We start from the raw sequence: 18,382 nt of genomic DNA on the forward strand, positions 1-18,382 counted from the left end.
TTTATTCTATTTTTTTCTTCTTGTCTCTGCACTTTCCTATGCAATTAGCTAGTCTTTCTTAAGTCTTGTAACGTAGAGGCAGAAATTTCCGGGGAAATACAGGCAGAAGAACCAGAAACGGGTGGGGGATACAGCCTCACCACCCGGAGAATTGTCTGGGTAGTCGTCGGCTCGGGGACGGGACGCAGGACTCTCGAATCACTGCAAAGATTGCTGCCGCTTACAATCCCAAGCTGCTGGTTGGCTCAGCAGAGGCCAGCAGCAGGCCAACGTCGACTACGATCGCGACTCCTCCGGAGTTTCTAACACCTGGCTGGATGCGGGGCTGGCCAAACCGAAACCTCTCAGATCAACACGCCACCCTCCCTCCTCCCGCCAGCCCCTTCCCCGGCTACCTCTCACCTCCCCCATCTCCGTCCGCCCCCTCCGCCCCCTCCGCCCCCTCCGCTTCCTCCGCCCCCTCCGCTTCCTCCGCCCCCTCCGCCCCCTCCGCCCCAGCTCTGCGCCTGCGCGCCGCGGGCGGGCGCGGGAGCTTAAGCCCGCCCCCTGAGAAAGCCCATTGGCCACTGGGATGGGCGGGGCGCTGCCTCGCGCCTGTGCTGGAAGCACGTGCGGGGTCCTGGAGCGGCGGTCGTGGTTATGGCGTCGTTATTTTCGGGAGGCGACTCAGGGGTGGCAGAGAGCGAGCGGCTGAACTGCCACGTAACCGCCACCGAGCCGGGGAGGGGAAAGGGCGGGAACTAAAACAGGGACTCCCAGAGGGAAATGTGCTGGGGAGGGAGAGGCCCGCTATTGTTTGGAGTGTCAAATGAAGGGGAGAAGTGGAAGGGTTTGGAAAAGGGACACGGAAAAGGAGACACCCCCCCCCCCAAAGAGGCAGGACCTTTGTTTGGAAAGGGCAAAATGAAGACACCTGATGCAGGGAGGGGAAGTATCTGGTAGTCCCAACTAGACCGAGTTTCCTCCTCTACCAGTTTGCCCATTAAGCGTTGGCTAGTTTCCTGTTTATATTTGTCAACGAGTTTTCGTAGCCACCATCTCCTTGCTGGTGCTGTGACATCCCCTTCCCCCACAAGTACTGCCCACATTTAAACTAGAGGCCTAGTAATGAGGAATTTCATGTATAGGGACTACAGAAAGTCTCCAGATTAGGGATAATTCATACAGGAGACCCGTTCTTGAAAGGAAGCCATTAATACCTAACACTGCAAAGGAAACAGTATTCAGGTGGTCTTCCCTGAATCCTTCCAGCCCCTGTTATACAGGAACATTGGGCTGCTTGATAGCTTGCTTCCTAATGGTTGAAATTTGTATCTTTCAACAGTTTACAGACTTCATCCACCCCTGGAAGAATCTTCGGCCTTTTAAGACTACTGCAGTACCAAACATAGGTGAGTGCTGTTAGGGATAAAGCAGATTGGCCTCAATTAATTAAAAAGCATTGCTTTCATCATGTCCCTACCAAATGAAATACCTTGGGCTCCCTTAATTTAACGTTCAAGACCCTCCACTGTCTTCCCAGTCATTTTATCTACTGCTCCGTGTGATGACTTACTGTCTGTTTACATCATAGAGTCGGGAAGAAAAGTTGGGATAGAACACTTTACATTTCTGCTCAGCATTTATCTTTATATTTATTGTTTCTCTTCCATCCTTTTAGATGGTCCTATTAACACTGAAGAAGAAGAAGAAGAAGAAGGTGTAGGTAGGAGATAAATTTATTTGTATGTATGTACTAGCATTCTGTTTCAGCTTATTCCTTTCACTGTGAGTGAAATCTCAATTGGAAAAGAACCGTCTTCTACTTTCTTTATGAATAGTGAATATCAGAAGAAATACTAAATTAGGAGTGGGGTATTTTTTTAAGAAGAAATTGAAATGGAATGTGCAAGGAGTGGGAATATTCAGGGAGTGGGTTAAGAATTTCCAGCTTACAAGGAAGAATTAGATCTCCTGGAGATGGACGTAGGCTTCCTTGAAGTTAGAAGTTGGTGTAGAAGCAGAGCATAAGAAACTGGATCCTCATGAAATAAAGAATTCTCAGTGCTATGTCATTCTTTCTAGAACCTTCTTTTAGAAGAAAAATGAGAGTAGATGCAATTGCTTGACTTAAAACCACTAAAAGAGAGGGAGCAACTTTTTAGATGTCATTCAGAAGACCTCATGTCTCCCTTTTTTATTTTTGTTTTTCTAGTGGATTTGGCCTCTAATTCACTCTTAAATAAGTTAATCCACCAGTCCTTAGTAGTATCCAGTCATCAAGTCGAAGTCTTACAAAAGGATCCCAGTTCTCCACTCTACTCAGTAAAAACATTTGAAGAGCTGAGGCTGTGAGTATTTTTACTCCTTTAGTATGAGAAAATGCTGGAGGGCACAGCACAGAGCAAACTAATCTGCTAATAATAAAAACCATTAGGGTCTCCTTTTACTAATATTCAGTATTAAAACGAGATGTGTACATTTTGCATGCAATTAAAATGTAGCTCAGGGGCTGGCTGGTTAGCTCAGTTGTTTAGAGCATGGTGCTGATAACACCAAGGTCCCTGTACTGGCCAGCTGCTAATAATAATATATATATTATTAGTAATATATACACACACACTCATACGTATATGTTACTCAAAGAAGAACACTAGGAGTTACCTGTGAATTGAGAACATTTTTAATAGTAAAATATTTTGATCTTACCGTCCTAAGGGGGATAGCTAAGCCATGCACAGCCAGATTGTTACTCTAAATACCAGAATCCAGATACAGGGACATTATTGACCCAATCATCCTCCCTTATCTCCTTAAGTTACAAGCTTTTACTTTTGTAATTATATCTTGTTTCAAATTATATTTAGAATGAATAACTTTCCCAGATAGCTTTGCATTCCCTAGGGATTTGTCAGTTGACATTAAGGAAATATATTTTAACCAAAAGAGAAAGTTAATGATACAGACTTACTATGTAAAGGGTAAAAATCCAAAATTATGATGCCTAAATGTTTTCTAAATGGTTAGAGAAGCCTACCTATGGTTAAAAATTGGCTGTCAGTCATGTACCAATTAAGCACATCCAAATGTGTGTGTCATTAAGGGTGAAAGTATTCCAGCCCACTTAATTTACTCTTATTCTGACATTTTTTCCTAAGAACTCAGGGAACCCGCATTTAAAAATACTGCTTCAAAAGGAAAAGGTAATTTTGTGCCTTCTGCTCCTAGAGAGAATTGATATAACAATCACCTAAATAAAATTTTGCCATCTCTGAAAATTGGTATTGAAAACGTTTCATTCATGAAAAAGAATTAAACAGTAAATCTTTCTTAGTTTTCTGCTTATGTGGAAAATAAAACTTCCCTGGCAAACTGATAAAACTTCTTTTATCAGATGAGTTTTTTGCTTTGTTCAAAAAAAGTTCAATTTTAGGTTCTTACCACTGTTTTAGCTTAGGCTTATAGTACAGCTTATATTTTAGTGGGTTCAGCTGTACAGGCATGATTATACATGTTTGGAAGTTGAGGTGTAAATGATATATTTCTAAATATTACTTTTAAATTTCAATTGCAAAGTGGCTTAGTTTACAAATCACCTTTCAAGTATAAATTTTTGAAGCTGCTGACCATAGGCTTTAAATGATTTTTTTTTTTCTTAACAGAAAGAAAGAGTTACTGAAAGGGATCTATGCAATGGGATTTAACAGGCCATCCAAAATCCAAGAGATGGCTCTCCCTATGATGCTGGCATATCCGTGAGTTTCCAGGGTAGTGGTATTCTAACTTGGTTATTTTTAGTTTCTTCTTTTCAACTTATACCCAGGCTCTTGTATTCAATTTATATGCCCAGTGGTCTCCTCTTTTCTACAGACCCCAGAACCTCATAGCTCAGAGCCAGTCTGGAACAGGAAAAACAGCTGCCTTTGTCTTGGCAATGCTAAGCAGAGTTAATGCCCTAGAATTGTTCCCACAGGTAAGGAAAGGCTGAGGGTGAGGTGGGAATTCTTGCAGTGCCAATCATATCTTAGTAATGGGTGATATTACTGCAATGATATGATCACTACAATGATACAATGATATTTAAAATAGACATTCTTCTGTAAAATCATAGAGCATTGGGCAACAGTATCGTGCAGTGATGGAGAGCAGAGGCTTTATAGTCTCACTGGTTCCAGTTCCAGCTTTTCCATTTACTAGCTGAGTGGCTTAGGCAAGTTAGTAAATCTCGGAGTCTGTTTCCTTGTGTTTAAGTATAGATTATATCTATAAAGACATAGATCATAGTTGATCTGTTCACCCTTGTATCCTAATACCTAGCACAGTTCCTGGCTTGTAGAAACCACTCATTAGACATTATGAATGAATGAACAAATGCTTGTCACATGGGTTATCGTGTAGATTCAGTGAAACAACATACATTTTTAACACTGTGCCTGGCATAAAGTAAGCATGCAATAATGATAGCTGTATAGCTGAAGGACCAGAAGATTATCCCATCCATCTCACTTATTTAGCAGAGGGAGAGGCTGACACTTGGAGAGGGAAGTATCCTTTGTGAGGTCACACAGTCAGAGTGGCTGAACAAGGACCAGCACCCAGCTCTCCATTCTTCTATTCTCATTTCCACTCATGAAAAGTATCTGGCCATCCCTCCCTCCTTCTCCAAACTGCACTCACTGACTCGTTTGATAGGCTGAGTACCCATATGTACGAAATACTGTGGAGAACACAAGGGTTCTCTCAGCAAGCTTAGAATCTGATCAGCAAGGTAAGCTGTAGATGTGGGTGACGAAGTCTAGGCATAGGAAATCTTGTGCATTTTGGATTAAGTTCAGTGAAATTTATATTGGGGCTTTGATCTTACCAATAAAAACTCTTCAGGATAAGCTGTGCTTGAACACAAATTGACAAATATGTGTGGAAACTGTTTTTAGTATTTTGGCCATGTTTCCTTCTCTGTCAGAGATCCCTAATTGAAGCACATAAGTGCATTAGATATCACCAGTTTCTTCCATAAACATCACATAAACACTCATTAACAACCACCATTTTTAGGGGGATGGAATAAGAAATGGAAAAGTTTGGGGGAATATCTTTCTGCCAGGATGATATAGTTATATAAATAATATAGATGAATTGGACAAGCAGGGAGTGTTCTGGAAATAGGCAGATTTTTAATAGCAGGCAAAAGTGATGGGGGTCTCACTCAAGCTGCAGTTTGCCTTGCATTCCATCTGTTATTGGTTCTCACCACCCTACATCCCATTCTTTCTCCACCAAAAAAGGGTGACCAAGAACTTGTGTTTCTAAATAACCCTTTAGAGAGAAATATCTAAAAGATAGCTGTGTCTCCATCCTTTGGCCCCTTCCCCCTCTCATACTCAGCATTCATCTTAAATCTATCAACTGTTCAGTTGCATTCAATTTAAAATATTTTATTCAACCAAAATCTGCAATTTCATTTCTGTGCTTCTTCCTGTATACATTTTAATTGTAGTTCAAAATTGAAAGGTGGCTTGTATGAACCTTTTTCCTCCTCCTCTTCTTTCTCTCCCCTTTCTCCCCCTCTCTCATACACAGTGCCTCTGCCTGGCTCCTACTTATGAACTGGCTCTGCAAACTGGCCATGTGGTTGAGCGGATGGGAAAATTCTGTGCGGATGTTCAAGTAATTTACGCCATTCGAGGGAATCTAAGTATGTATCAGTAAGACAGTCTTGGCTGATTTTTTTAAAATCCTTTCTTCATCACTAACAAGCATGTTATATAACGTCTCTGCCTTCTCATCTCTAAAATAGGGGAAATGATAGCACCTCTGTCATAGAGTTGTTATTAGAATTAAATTAGATGATATAGATAAAATATTGTGTACAATGTCTAGCACATAATAAGGACACAGTAAGCATTAGCTATATCATTTCCACATCTTGCAAGAGAATGTCTTTGTATATTACTTTCTTTGAAACTCGGTTTTGTACAGAACAGCTTTTATTTTGGATTTGTTCATTAAAGTATACATGCTTATAGTTTAAAAAAAAAAATTTAAAAGACCAAGGATTAGAAGGTAAAAGGGAAAGCTGTTCTTCCTTGCACTCCAAAGACCTATTCCCAAAGATAATTATGGTATTGTTAACAGGGAGACCTTTGTTTTTGCTTTTTATTCTTTTGAGCTCATACAAATACATACAAGTGCACACACATGTATTTGTTTTCATCAAGTGTTTAAAAAAATGGAGCACATCTTTCATATTCATGCCTTTGGCTAGCTGCATAATATTCTGTAATTTATTTAATGTAACCTATTGATGGATATTCTGGTTGTTTTCTTTTGGGGGAAAGTTTGTAGTTTTTCACAGCTGTACCAAGTATTTCTGTAGGACAATGGAATTGCTGTAGTGTGGCTTTTTAAATGACCATGGGAAAGAATCAAATATGCAGGACTATTATTACCATAAATGTAGAAACCTGGGAATTTACCCTAAAACTTTGTGAAATCAAAAACCACAGTGACTCTCTGAATTTACACTTAGAAAATCATTACAAACTTTACTTTTGCTTACGAGTCCTATGTTCCATTGCCCTGAGTCAAGGCCTGTTGGAGTGAGGCTATTTGCGTCTGAAAGAGTGCTTTAACTGCTCTTCTCCTTAGTTTCCAGAGGCAGTGATATCACCAAACAGATTATAATTGGCACTCCTGGGACTGTCCTAGATTGGTGTTTCAAGAGAAAATTAATTGATTTGACTAAGATTCGTGTGTTTGTCCTGGATGAAGCGGATGTGATGATTGATACCCAAGGATTCTCAGATCAGAGCATTCGTATTCAGAGGTATTCTTCAAATTTATCCTTTCTTCCTGGGTCTTTTGTCCAGATGAGTTTTGTTTGTCTGCTGCTCCCAATTACCTTTATTGCTAATTCCTCACCACCTTCACCTCTAAAATGAATTTGAGTTTTCATTATTTTCATCAGCTCACGGGGCCTTCAGACTGCAATAATTTTCCAACTTCTTCAACTTGTAACCTTGCCTGAGTGCTTTACTTTTGCCACACAGGCTGACAGATGGAATCTATATAGTGAGTCTACACCGAATTTGCCAATAATGGTTTATATTTTGAGCAAAATTCTAAAGAGGATCTATTAAAATCTGATAAGCATACTGTGATGTTAACCAATGGAAAATTGGGATAGAGTAGAGAACACAGTAACGTTGGACCAGGAGACTAGTGGTCTAGTCCTGAGTTTGCCTCTAATTTATAAATAAATCATATCATTTTCCTAGACCTCTCTATCGGGAGCACCTGAGGGGCTTAAAATTACAGATTACCAGGCCGAACCTCAGATTTATAGAATCAGAATTTCTAGGAGTGGGGTTTAGGAATCTATATCACTTATTTTTAAATTATACACTCAGTGTTAATTCATAATAGTATTAAAAGACTTCTGCTGAAAAACAGTGATCCCCTGCCACATCCCCAAGAAAATACCTCTCTTTTCCGATATTAACCTTCGTACTTTAAATAATATGCTCATAGTACTGTTTCCTGGTCTGTAGTTATTGTCTACTGACTTTCCATCGTAGGAGGTGGAAATTGAGTTCTTGTAAAGTACCACACATTCTTTCTTGTTGTCTCCTCTGTCACCTCTCTGTGATTACATCATAAGAATTTGGTTATATTAACAGTCAATATTGATATCATTATGACAGTGTAAAATATTTCTCACTGCTGAGCCAAGAAGTATATTATTATTATGTTTTTCTTATATAATCTTCCCCCCCCCAAATTAAAATTGCCTCTTCTTCTCCACTTAGTTAATATCACTGTAGGGATCTTTAATTTTTCCCTAGCTAGTACATAGTAGTGTCATATGTAAGTGATATCTCCAAACGGTCAACTACATTTTTAAAAGCCACAAATTCTGTTTTTTCCTGGAGGTCTCCCAAGCTCCACCTCAGCTTCGGTTGGACTGTCCCTCTCTGGACCTCCTGTGAGCTGCATTATGGGTCCTTTTGCTTGCTTACTTCCTGGGTCCTTTTCCTTGTATTACTTTGTCAGTATGCTGGAGTATATTTTCTAATGTCTTCTTGAAAAAAAATGTATAGGAAGTTCATTTTTCAGCCATTACGTGTCTTAACATGTTTTTATTGTACCTGTAAATTTGATCTTTTAATTGATAGTTTGCCTGAATAGGAATCCAGTGCTTAAAATCATTCTCCCTCTAAATTCAGAGACAATGTAGGAACAGAAAAGTTTTTAAAATAACTTTAATATTTAATTAATATCCTCAGCTTCCAGTGTTGTTGCTGAAAAGTTTAATGTCATCCTGATCTTCAGGCTTTTGTATATGACCTGTTCTTTCTCTCTCCAGAAGCTTTTGGGGTCTTCTTTCTCCACAGTATTCTGAAACTTCTCAGTAAACTGCTTTGGTTCAGGTTGTGCTAGACATACATGCACCCTTCCATTCTCAAAACTTGTGCCTGCCAATTCTGGGACAATTCTTATGTCATCTCTTTCCCGAGAGTGACCAACTTTTTAGAGAGCCAAATCCAGGGTATAAATATATTTTTATATATGGATATATTTTATAAGATAAAATATATAATATAAAGTAGGGGAAATAATTAAACACATATGTTATTACTTTAGCACAAAAAAAATGTTTATTTGAAATTATATATTCTATATTTTTCTGTTACATAAATGCTATTTAAATAAAATAATAATAGAACTAGTTAACAGTCACAATTAGTAGTAATTAATAGTAAAACTAATTAAATAAGTATGAGAAACTATAACAATATTTTATAATGTTTCTGTCTCTGATATAGCAATTTAACTCTTTTTTTTTTTTTTTTTTTTGTCTTTTTCGTGACCAGTACTCAGCCAGTGAGTGCACCGGCCAGTCCTATATAGGATCCAAACCCGCGGTGGGAGCGTTGCCGCGCTCCCAGTGCCGCACTCTCCCGAGTGCGCCACGGGCTTGGCCCAACTCTTTTTAACTCTTCATTGGATGTTTTTATTTTGTAGGCAATACTATTGTGTATTCCAAGACTTTTTGCAAGGAAAACATAAATACTATAGAAATAATTAAACAGGTATTACCTATATTTAGTGGAAAAAAAAACATTTCTTTCTGTTTCATGGTAGAATAGGATGTTTTTACTCATTCTTTTTCATTATGCAGTAATATTTTTCTGAACTTCCTGTAGCCTTCTTTTATGAGGTGATAAAACTGGATATGGTGAAATGTAAAATTTATTTTGACTTGCAGTTCTGCTCTTACCAAGCCCACACAGGTTGGTATCAGTCCAGTGTAATGACATCAACCTAAATATCCTCTGAGCAAAAGTGTGTAAGCATGTAATATTTAACATTTTACTTATTGGCAACAGTAGGTTTTTATTTTGGGGGCTTTTTTGCTGTTTAAACCTCTGGTTGATATTTATTTTTTCAGATTCATTGAGATATAATTGACTAATAAAAATCAGATATATTCAAGGTGTATAACTTGATGTTTTGATATATATACATATTGCACAGTGATTGCCACAAGTAGGTAATTAACATGAGCATCACCTCACATAGTTACCTTTACGTGTGTGTATGGTGAGACTATTTTAAGATCTTTTTGACTTGTAAGAGTTAGTTTCTATCACTCTAGAAATGTTCATCCACTGTATCTACAGGCTTGTTTTGGTAGACCAGCTGTTTGTCATTCAGTTCTCTTGCATCTATAAATTGATTGTATCAGCTATTTATGTCTAAAATGTTCATCATTTTTAAACACTCTGAAGTTCGTTAGACATCGTCATAAGTTCAACCTCTCTTTCTCAAGGAAAGTGGTTGTAAAACACAGAAGTGATTTATACTTGTAAAATTAAAGATGGATTCCAAGTAAGTTATAGTTTTAGTAAACAGATGAGAAAGTCCTGTTCAACTTGACTGCCCTTTTCTGGTGGCTTTTTTTAAGTTCTGCAGCAGTTTTATTTTTAAAAATGAGTCACTTTTTGGCTGCACAAGTTTTTGTCACACCCTACACATAACACAAGACAACTCAGGTGCAGTCAATCCACTCTTCCCTTTTCTCCAGACTCCTTCTGGCCTCTTCACAAGTCATCAAACAGTTTTGGAGAAACAGCATGTCCTTTCTGTTTTATTTGTAGTCCTTTTCTCTATTCTCATCTTCAGTGTATTTCCAAATTGTAGAAGGACATTCTTTTTTTGTCCCATACTTCGAAAATATGATTTTATGGCACAACAACATTTTGAATCTTTTCAATGGCCAGTGACAAAGATAGTTATAGGCACAAGTCTAAGGAAGCTACTTCTGTTTCTGTATAGATAAAAATCGTATTAAGGGGCCAAGCCCATGGCGCACTCGGGAGAGTGCGGCGCTGGAAGAGCAGCGACGCTCTCGCCATGGGTTCGGATCCTATGTAGGAATGGCCGGTGCACTCACTGGCTGAGTGCCGGTCCCGAAAAAGACAAAAAAAAAAAAAAAAATCGTATTAAGTGCTTCTTCAGGTTTTAAGGAAACTGAAGCATGACCAAAAACTTTCTTAATGAAAGGCTCAATATCACAAGTAATCAGATCATACCTCTTTTTAGAAGTGTTGTTTACAAAGTAAGTAGGACATTTAGCTGGTAAGATCTTTTGATTTTCTTTAATAAGAAGTGGACTTAATGGAAATTGCCAAAATTTACATTTGCACTGTCTATTACATATGCAGATGGTTGAGTAATAGCTAGTTTGTATTTAGATAAGATACGAAGAATTTTTTTTTTTATTTTCTGTGTTCTATTAAAACTTCATAGACGTCAAGAAGATGTTTTGAAGCTCTGTTTTCCAAATCAAACTATCTAAAAACTAGGGGCAATTTTTTGTTGTTACTGTGATGTGAAATATCACTTAATATCGAAAGCATGGTCATTGGTAAGATCTGATAGAATCAGCTCTACGCTGAGAGGTGAGACATCTATTATCAAAATTTCCCTCTTGACTGACACATATGGGTTTTTATGCTTGCATATGGGAAACGGGCCAGGAGCTACAGGATAGCTAGCTGTGGAATTGGTGGGGAATCCAGTTGAAGCGATAGAACGGGTTTTCTGCCCTCTTAAATAAGGTGATCCTTAAATATGAGTTTCCTACTAATGCAATAGGGAGTATTAAGTTTGCTTCCTTCTGGAGATACAAGGTAGAATCATGGTTTTGGTTGGAAGGGTATTGGAGGATGGAGATAATTAAGAAATAGATTAAAACTGGTCTTTGGTTTAATCTCTTGGGCTGGCTATTTGGCTAAAGAAAATGCTCTTCAGTCTAATATTGGTAGGAGGAGAGGATGGAGGATAGAATTAACTATACACTTTTTAACAAGTACACAGACCCTTAGGGCTATTGTAACTGAGTCATCCCTATGTGCCTGGAAGCCACCTGAATACCAAGAAGTCAGTGGTTCATACCATTGCTGTGTCTCCTTGGAATTGTTCTGAGGAATCCTAACAGTGTGCTGTACATAGAAGGAACTCAGTGAAATTCGTTGAATCAATTGGAATTAAATAGTATTAGTCTCAAGATAAGTGCTTTCCCCTCCAAACTACCCGCCACAGCTGCTGAATTATTTTAATTCCATGCTTTTGCTCAAAATCCTCTGACGTAGTATAGGGAAATGGCTTAAAACCTGCAGTCAGACTTGGAGTTGAGTCCTAAAGTTATCTAAATGTCATTGATCCCACTTTCCTTATCAATGAAATAGGAATAATTTTAAAAGTTTCCCTGTGCTCAGTTTCTGAGAGAGGTCAGGGGAGCACTACAAGAATGCATTTTCACTTGTGTGGTGTGGCCAGACTCAGCAGCCGCTGTTTGCAGCTGAGCACTGGTGTCTTTTGAGGAGCTCCATAACTTTTAATTTACACGTACCACTTTTCTCATCTAAGCTTGTGAGAGTCAGTCTCTGTATATGCTTTTCACATACTGTTCTCCACCATGCCCTGTCCCAAATTCTTTCCTCCACATGGTGCATTATTTATCTTTAGCCCACTCCTATGTGTCCTACCTGTCACTGGAATAACACTGTCATCTAGCTCACTTCTTCTGTCTGTCTGAATCATACTGGAGGTGTTCTCCGATAGTTCCCTTTCCATAGCTTTCTTTTCTTGCGCTATGAATGCAATACCTACTCTTGTCTCTCTGAGGATGTTAATTATACATTATTCTCCAGCAACCCAGAAGTCTCCTATAGACCCTTTTCTGTCAGTAGCACAGGAGTAACCTCTATCCTGGCTGCCAACTCCATGTATGCATTTCGCCAATTTTTGATCTTTATGTAAATTGGCCCTGTATTCATTAAGGGTTCGGTGTACATCTCAGTTACTGCACTTTTCCTTTTCACTCCCCCTTATTTACATCTAGGTTCTTTCCATTCCCAGCGAAGTTAGTTGTGGCTGTCTTCCCCTCCCGAGACAAATAACGCCGTCTAGTCACTAGCCTATATCCTCCATGCCTGTTTGCCTTTGTGTGAGATTGTAACCATGAGAAGCATCTAGCCTCCCCCTCTTAGCTCGGTGAGTTTGCCTCTCCTGAGGTGGAAATTGGCGTGAGATACCTCAACCCCTCTAGAATATACGAGAGTACTTCAAAAAGTTCGTGGAAAATGGAGTTAAAAGATAATGTAAATCTTTCATAAACTTTTTGAAGACTCCTGGTATACCTAGACTTTGCTCTGAGCCCCACATTCCATTTATGTATTTTTCCAAATCCTTGGTGGCACAGAGGGGCAGGACACTTGGCTGTTTGCATGGAGGCGCGGCTCGTTACTGGAGGCAATGCTCACATGGCACAGGCATGCGTGGGGCAGCCAGTGGCGGAGGGCACAAAGTCTTGGAGGACAGCGGTGGGACGGCAGCTGAGTGACAGCCTTCCTCTCTTCTCTCTCACAGAGCTTTACCCTCTGAATGCCAGATGCTCCTCTTTTCAGCAACCTTTGAGGACTCTGTGTGGCGCTTTGCTAGGCAAATCGTTCCTGACCCTAATGTTATCAAGTTACGCAAAGAGGAGCTGACCCTGAGCAACATCCAACAGTATTACATGTTGTGTGAGAACAGGAAGGACAAGTACCAAGCTCTGTGCAACGTTTATGGCGGCATCACCATTGGTCAGGCCATTATCTTCTGCCAGGTAACCTAGATTTGTCTTCTTCTTGCCCAGGTTTCCCTACAGGTGGAGGTAGAGGGATGATGATATTAATAAGCTGTATAGCCAGGCAACATGTTCAGTATTTTTTGTACATTATTTAATTTAATATTCAGAACTACTGTGAATGGAAATTATCTGTGTTTTATGGGAAAACTTAGAAGGTTAAGTGATGGAATAGTATCTTCAATATGATGTTGAACAGAGGGCCGCCTTACTTTAGAGGGACTGCTTCCAGCACTTCCTCATTTAGATTAATGATTATTGTAGTATTTACTGATACCCTTTATCAGGTTAAAGATGTTACTCATTATTAATGTCACCCTATTTTTATTTTCTTATATTTCTTTTATTTTCTTGGTTTTTGTTGTCTGGCATTTTTCATATTCCTGTATTGTTTTGGTGTCTCACCACCCTGTGAGCACTCCAAGCTTCATGCAGGCAGGCACCATCTGTCTTCTGTGCCACTGCACTAGCTGGCCCCTGCCTGCGTATGGACAGCACTGAGAACATATCTGTAGAATAGAAGAAAGCTCAGCTCTGACACTGGCTAGCCATGTAACCTTGGGCAAGTTACTTAGCATTTTTAAGCTTTGGGGGTTCTTTTGTCCATTTTTAAATTTTTTAAATGAAAGGAGACAGCTATTTTGTTAAATGGTTGTGAAAGCACATGACCGTAATGCATGTAAAGATTTAGCCCCTGCCTGGCACATATGAAGCACTCTTGTGTCTGTTGAGTGTCTGTTGTTATCATTTTTACATTACATCATTTTGTCTTTATAGCACCAGGTAAGGTAGGTGGAGTATGTTTATCTCCATTTCATGAGTGAGAAAGCCAAAGCTCTGACTGATTGAGAGGATGTGACTCTTAGAAGCACAGGCAGAGGGAGAAGTCCATGCCGCACTCTAAGGTTCCTCAAGGACTGAGGCAGAGGTGAAGCAAAACTCCTCTGCAGCCCTCTCCCTCCTGCCCTGCATAACCTGCAAGAGCAGCCAGTCTGCTTTAACTTGGGGTACTGTGGTGGGGCTTGCTTTCTCACATAGACTCGTCGAAACGCCAAGTGGCTGACCCTGGAGATGATGCAGGATGGCCACCAGGTGTCTTTGTTAAGCGGGGAGCTGACCGTGGAGCAGCGAGCTTCCATCATTCAGAGGTTTCGTGATGGGAAAGAGAAGGTTCTTATAACAACCAATGTTTGTGCTCGAGGTGTGTGTGTTTAAAGTCAGGTGTTGAAGTATAATTTAAATATGATGCAATTCATGCTCATTTAGTGTACAGTTTGGTGCATTTTGACAAACTTACACAGTCATGTAACCATTGCCATAATCAAAACGCAGAACATTTCCATCTCTCCAGAATTTCTCCTGTTCCTTTGCATTCAGTCTCTTCCTCCCATCACACGGCCCCTAGCAACTACTGATCAGATTTCTGTCTCTACATTTTTGTCTCTCCCAGAATGCCGCATAAGTTACATTAGACAGCATGTAGCCTTTGTGTCTGACTTCTCCCTCCTAACATAATGCTTCTGGGTTTCAGCAGCATTGTTACATGTATCCACAGTTTGTTCCTTTTTATTGCTAGTAGTATTCCATTGATGGTTCTTCTGTTCACCAGTTAATAGACATTTAGATAGTTTCCAGTTTGGGTTTATTTTGAATAAAGCTTTAATAAAAATCCATGTGTAGGTCTTTGTGTAGACATGTGTTTTCAGTTCTGTTGGGTAAATACTTAGCAGTGGGATTGCTGGGTTTTGCATTTTCACCAGTAATGTGGGAGAGTTCTGGTTGTGCTACATCCTTGCCAGGAATTGGTATTGTCACTCTTTCTAATGTTAACCATTCTGGTAGGTATGTAGTGGTCTTAGTTTGCATCTCCCTAATAACTAACGATGTTCAGCATCTCTGAGGTGTTTTTAATTTTAAGACTATTGACTACTCAGGGGAAAGTTTGTATTTTCAAGAAAAGGACCTTGCTACTTTCTTCTTTCCCCCTGTTTCCTTGCTAGACTCCACCGAGTTTCCCACTTCATTCTTAATTCAGGAGATAGAACTGGGAGCCTGCTGTGTTAGTAGTGAGTGCTGAGCTCTGCACATTGGAAGGGCAGCCTGAAGAGAATGAAGCCCCTGCCCCTCCACTGCCTAGACTCTTGCCTTTCTACACTGGCGCTGTCCAATAGAACTTTCTGCAGCAATGGAAGTGTTATATTCTGTGCTATCCAGGTGGTAACCACTAGCCGTATATGGCTCTCAAGCACTGGAAATGTGGCTAGTGTGACTGAGAAACTGAATTTTTAATTTTAATTTCAATTTAGCAAGATGAGGCTAATAGTTACCATATTGGACAGCACAGTTCTAGACCCCAGAGCAAAGAGGGCATTGAAAATTGTAGAGTTGAAGCATAGTGCAAGGAGGACAAGGATCGTGACCCAGATGGCTCATTAGTGTGAGGTGCGGAGGCCAAAGGCACTGGGGGGGTCACAGAAGTCTTCCTGGGCAACATTAGATTTGAGGGGTTTTGAAGGAAGGGTAGCAATTCAGTTGGATGAGAAGTTACAGTTTGTTTGGGAAATGGCCAGACCTTGTGACTGTGAGTCAGGAGAAGAGATGAGCTGTTAGATGGTTCGAGTTCCTGAATTGCTTGCACGTCATTCTACGCAATTTGGGCAGTGGTTCTGAGCACAGTGCCCTGGGCATTGCTGTGGTGACCATCATAAGGGAGATTAGAGGAGTGGGAGAAGAGATAGAGAGGAAACCAGTCTGGAGGTTGTTGTAACAATTGAGGCAAGGGATATTGTTCTAGACCTGGCTGGAATAACAGCCATGGAATGAAACAGAGCTAGGACCCATGACAGGTGAGGGGACATGAGGCTAAGGGGCCTGCTGAGGACTTAGCACAGCAGGGGCAGAGAGGAGAGCGTGCTCTGTGGGCTTGGTGAGGTCCCTCTCCACCGTGCACATGCATACACTTTGTATGTGTTTAGACTTCTGTAGAGTTAGCCTCTATTAACACTATTATCCAGCACCCTAGGCACCACAGCATGCAAATGAACTGCCTGACCAAAGTACCTATTCCAGTCATGTAAAGCCAGGTTTGATTTATAAATTGTCTCTACTAATGATAATTCCCTTGGCAAATGTGGTTCTTGAATGGCTATGTCCTTAGGAAAACGTTGCAGGAGCCCATGGTGTTTTTCCTCTTCTAGGGATTGATGTGAAGCAGGTCACCATTGTTGTGAACTTTGATCTCCCTGTAAAACAAACGCAGGAGCCAGACTATGAGACCTACCTCCACCGCATAGGACGGACAGGACGCTTCGGGAAAAAAGGCCTTGCCTTCAACATGATTGAAGTGGATAAGCTACCCCTGCTTAAGAAAATCCAGGACCACTTTAGTAAGTAGCACCACTGCTTCATCACAGTGTGAACCACAGACTTGCTAACAGGTCTGACAGAGACAATGCGTGCCAGGGAGCTCGAGTCCAGGGGCTCCTGAGAGTGTAGAGGCAGAAACCATGGGGTGGAAGGCTCCTAATTCACAGGACCAGAGTCCTAATATGACACAGTTGATTAAATAATTCGTATGTGATAGTTAAAGAAAAATTTAAAAATCAAGTAGACCTAACATGAGCTCATATATGTTACAGCTCATTCCGGAATCTGGAGCACATTTTCACATCCTGTAAAGAAAGTGCCCTAGCAAAGTAATAAAATCCTTTAAGATTATGTTCCATTCCCAACTTCCTCTTCTATTTACACTATTCCCCTCCCCTTGCCCCACCCTTCCTAATAGGTTGATCCTAAATTCTGAGGTTTTTGGTCCTTTTTCCAGCCCCGTGTCTAAGGAAGGTGGACCCTGATAGTCTGCTGGGCTCTGGTGTGACAGATTGTACTCTGATGGAAAAGTGAAGGGTCACATGAACTGGGATGCCCACTCCTCAAATTAGCCCATGCCCCAAAGCCCAGGGATGTGGCTGGGGAGCCAGGGAAGAGGAATACGTTCACCTGCTGGGATGGTGGTACTTCCCCTTCTTGGGGGCAGTGGGCACTCCTGTGTTAGACTGACTGGGGAGGGGTGGGGAGAAAGAACCATGAAGGCCACTGTTGCTGTGGTGAGTGCCAAAGGACCTGGTTTGGAAGTGACCACAGTGGAGGAGCTCAGTCCTTCCCAGGCTCTCCTCAGTTGCAATTAGGCCTTTTTCTGCTCCGAGGTATCTAGATAGGCATGGCCTATAGTCTGATGCTTTTGATGCTGGTTTCATTAGTGTAGGTGAGTGCTTTTGGTACATCCCTTCCTTATGTTCCTATCTCAAGGCTTTCTATACAAGGTGTCACTGTTTTCAGAAATTCAAAGTCAAATGGAATGAGGCTCCACTTAGGCCCTGGGCTAAGACTGGTTCTGTTCTGTTCTGTTCCTTCAGACAGCAATATTAAGCAACTCGACCCCAAAGACTTGGATGAAATTGAAAAGATTGAATATTGAAGAAAGAATTTTATTGTTTTTAAAATATCCTAGTTTATGTGAGAACGTTCCAGTGGAGTTTGAAGGTAATTTTTCAACATGAAACTGTCACAGATGACAAAATAAGTGTTGTGGTATCCTTATTTTTAAGATTTAAGGTCTTTTTGAAACCAAATTGATGTGAAGGACACGATCTTTTTGAATAAAAAATCAAGATTATTTCTTATTCTAATCTTTTTACAAGTGAAGATCTCTGTATGGGCTATTGGGATGTTTTTGGATTATTTCTATAATCTGAGATGTTACAGAGCCACAAGATGGCAGTAGAACTTCACTGGCGTTGCAACTTGAGGCACAGAACAAGTAAGAAAGCCGCGCCTGTTCAGGCCTCTTTTAGGCCGCCCTCGCCAGCCACTATCTTTCTTCCCACACCCTCCTCCCCCTCCCCTGTGAGTGCACACACTCGTCCTTAATGGAGTAAAATTTTTAAAAAGTAAAACCATTTGGAAGAGTGAGTATTTTGCTTTCTTAACGTTTCAAGTGACATACAGAATTTCAGAACATTTTTCTGTTTTGCTTCTTACTGTCTTCAAATTGGAGATTTACTTCGTCATCAGTTATTTCATGAAAATGTGCTTTATTATAGGCATTTCTTAAACTCAAGCAGTGGGGGTAAAAAATCCACTTACCCTATTAAAGAAGTAACATTTCAAGGAGCCAAAAGGTTTTGCTTTTAAAAACTTAAAGGTATATGT

At 40.4% G+C, this 18,382-nt stretch overlaps 1 protein-coding gene across 1 annotated transcript; it reads left to right on the top strand.

Moving 5' to 3' along the window:
* The first annotated feature begins 639 nt into the window (after window positions 1–639).
* Window positions 640–17,669, top strand: DDX25 (DEAD-box helicase 25). Its single transcript, XM_063094150.1, has 12 exons — window positions 640–702; window positions 1,325–1,391; window positions 1,661–1,705; window positions 2,195–2,330; window positions 3,642–3,734; window positions 3,850–3,952; window positions 5,560–5,674; window positions 6,628–6,805; window positions 12,916–13,153; window positions 14,213–14,375; window positions 16,372–16,560; window positions 17,587–17,669. The coding sequence occupies exons 1-12, from the start codon at window positions 640–642 to the stop codon at window positions 17,646–17,648; spliced, it is 1,452 nt and encodes a 483-aa protein (XP_062950220.1). The 3' UTR covers window positions 17,649–17,669.
* Window positions 17,670–18,382: the final 713 nt, after the last annotated feature.

The sequence above is a fragment of the Cynocephalus volans genome, chromosome 4 (assembly GCF_027409185.1).
Source record: "Cynocephalus volans isolate mCynVol1 chromosome 4, mCynVol1.pri, whole genome shotgun sequence".
Taxonomy (NCBI): Eukaryota; Metazoa; Chordata; class Mammalia; order Dermoptera; family Cynocephalidae; genus Cynocephalus; species Cynocephalus volans.

What these genes read in the sequence shown, in the direction of transcription:
- DDX25 (XM_063094150.1), top strand. Translation starts at nt 640, where the DNA reads ATGGCGTCGTTATTTTCGGGAGGCGACTCAGGGGTGGCAGAGAGCGAG. An exon ending in ACATTTGAAGAGCTGAGGCT is followed by an intron (nt 2,331 to 3,641) that starts GTGAGTATTTTT and finishes TTTTCTTAACAG; the next exon opens with AAAGAAAGAGTTACTGAAAG. An exon ending in CAGAGCATTCGTATTCAGAG is followed by an intron (nt 6,806 to 12,915) that starts GTATTCTTCAAA and finishes TCTCTCTCACAG; the next exon opens with AGCTTTACCCTCTGAATGCC.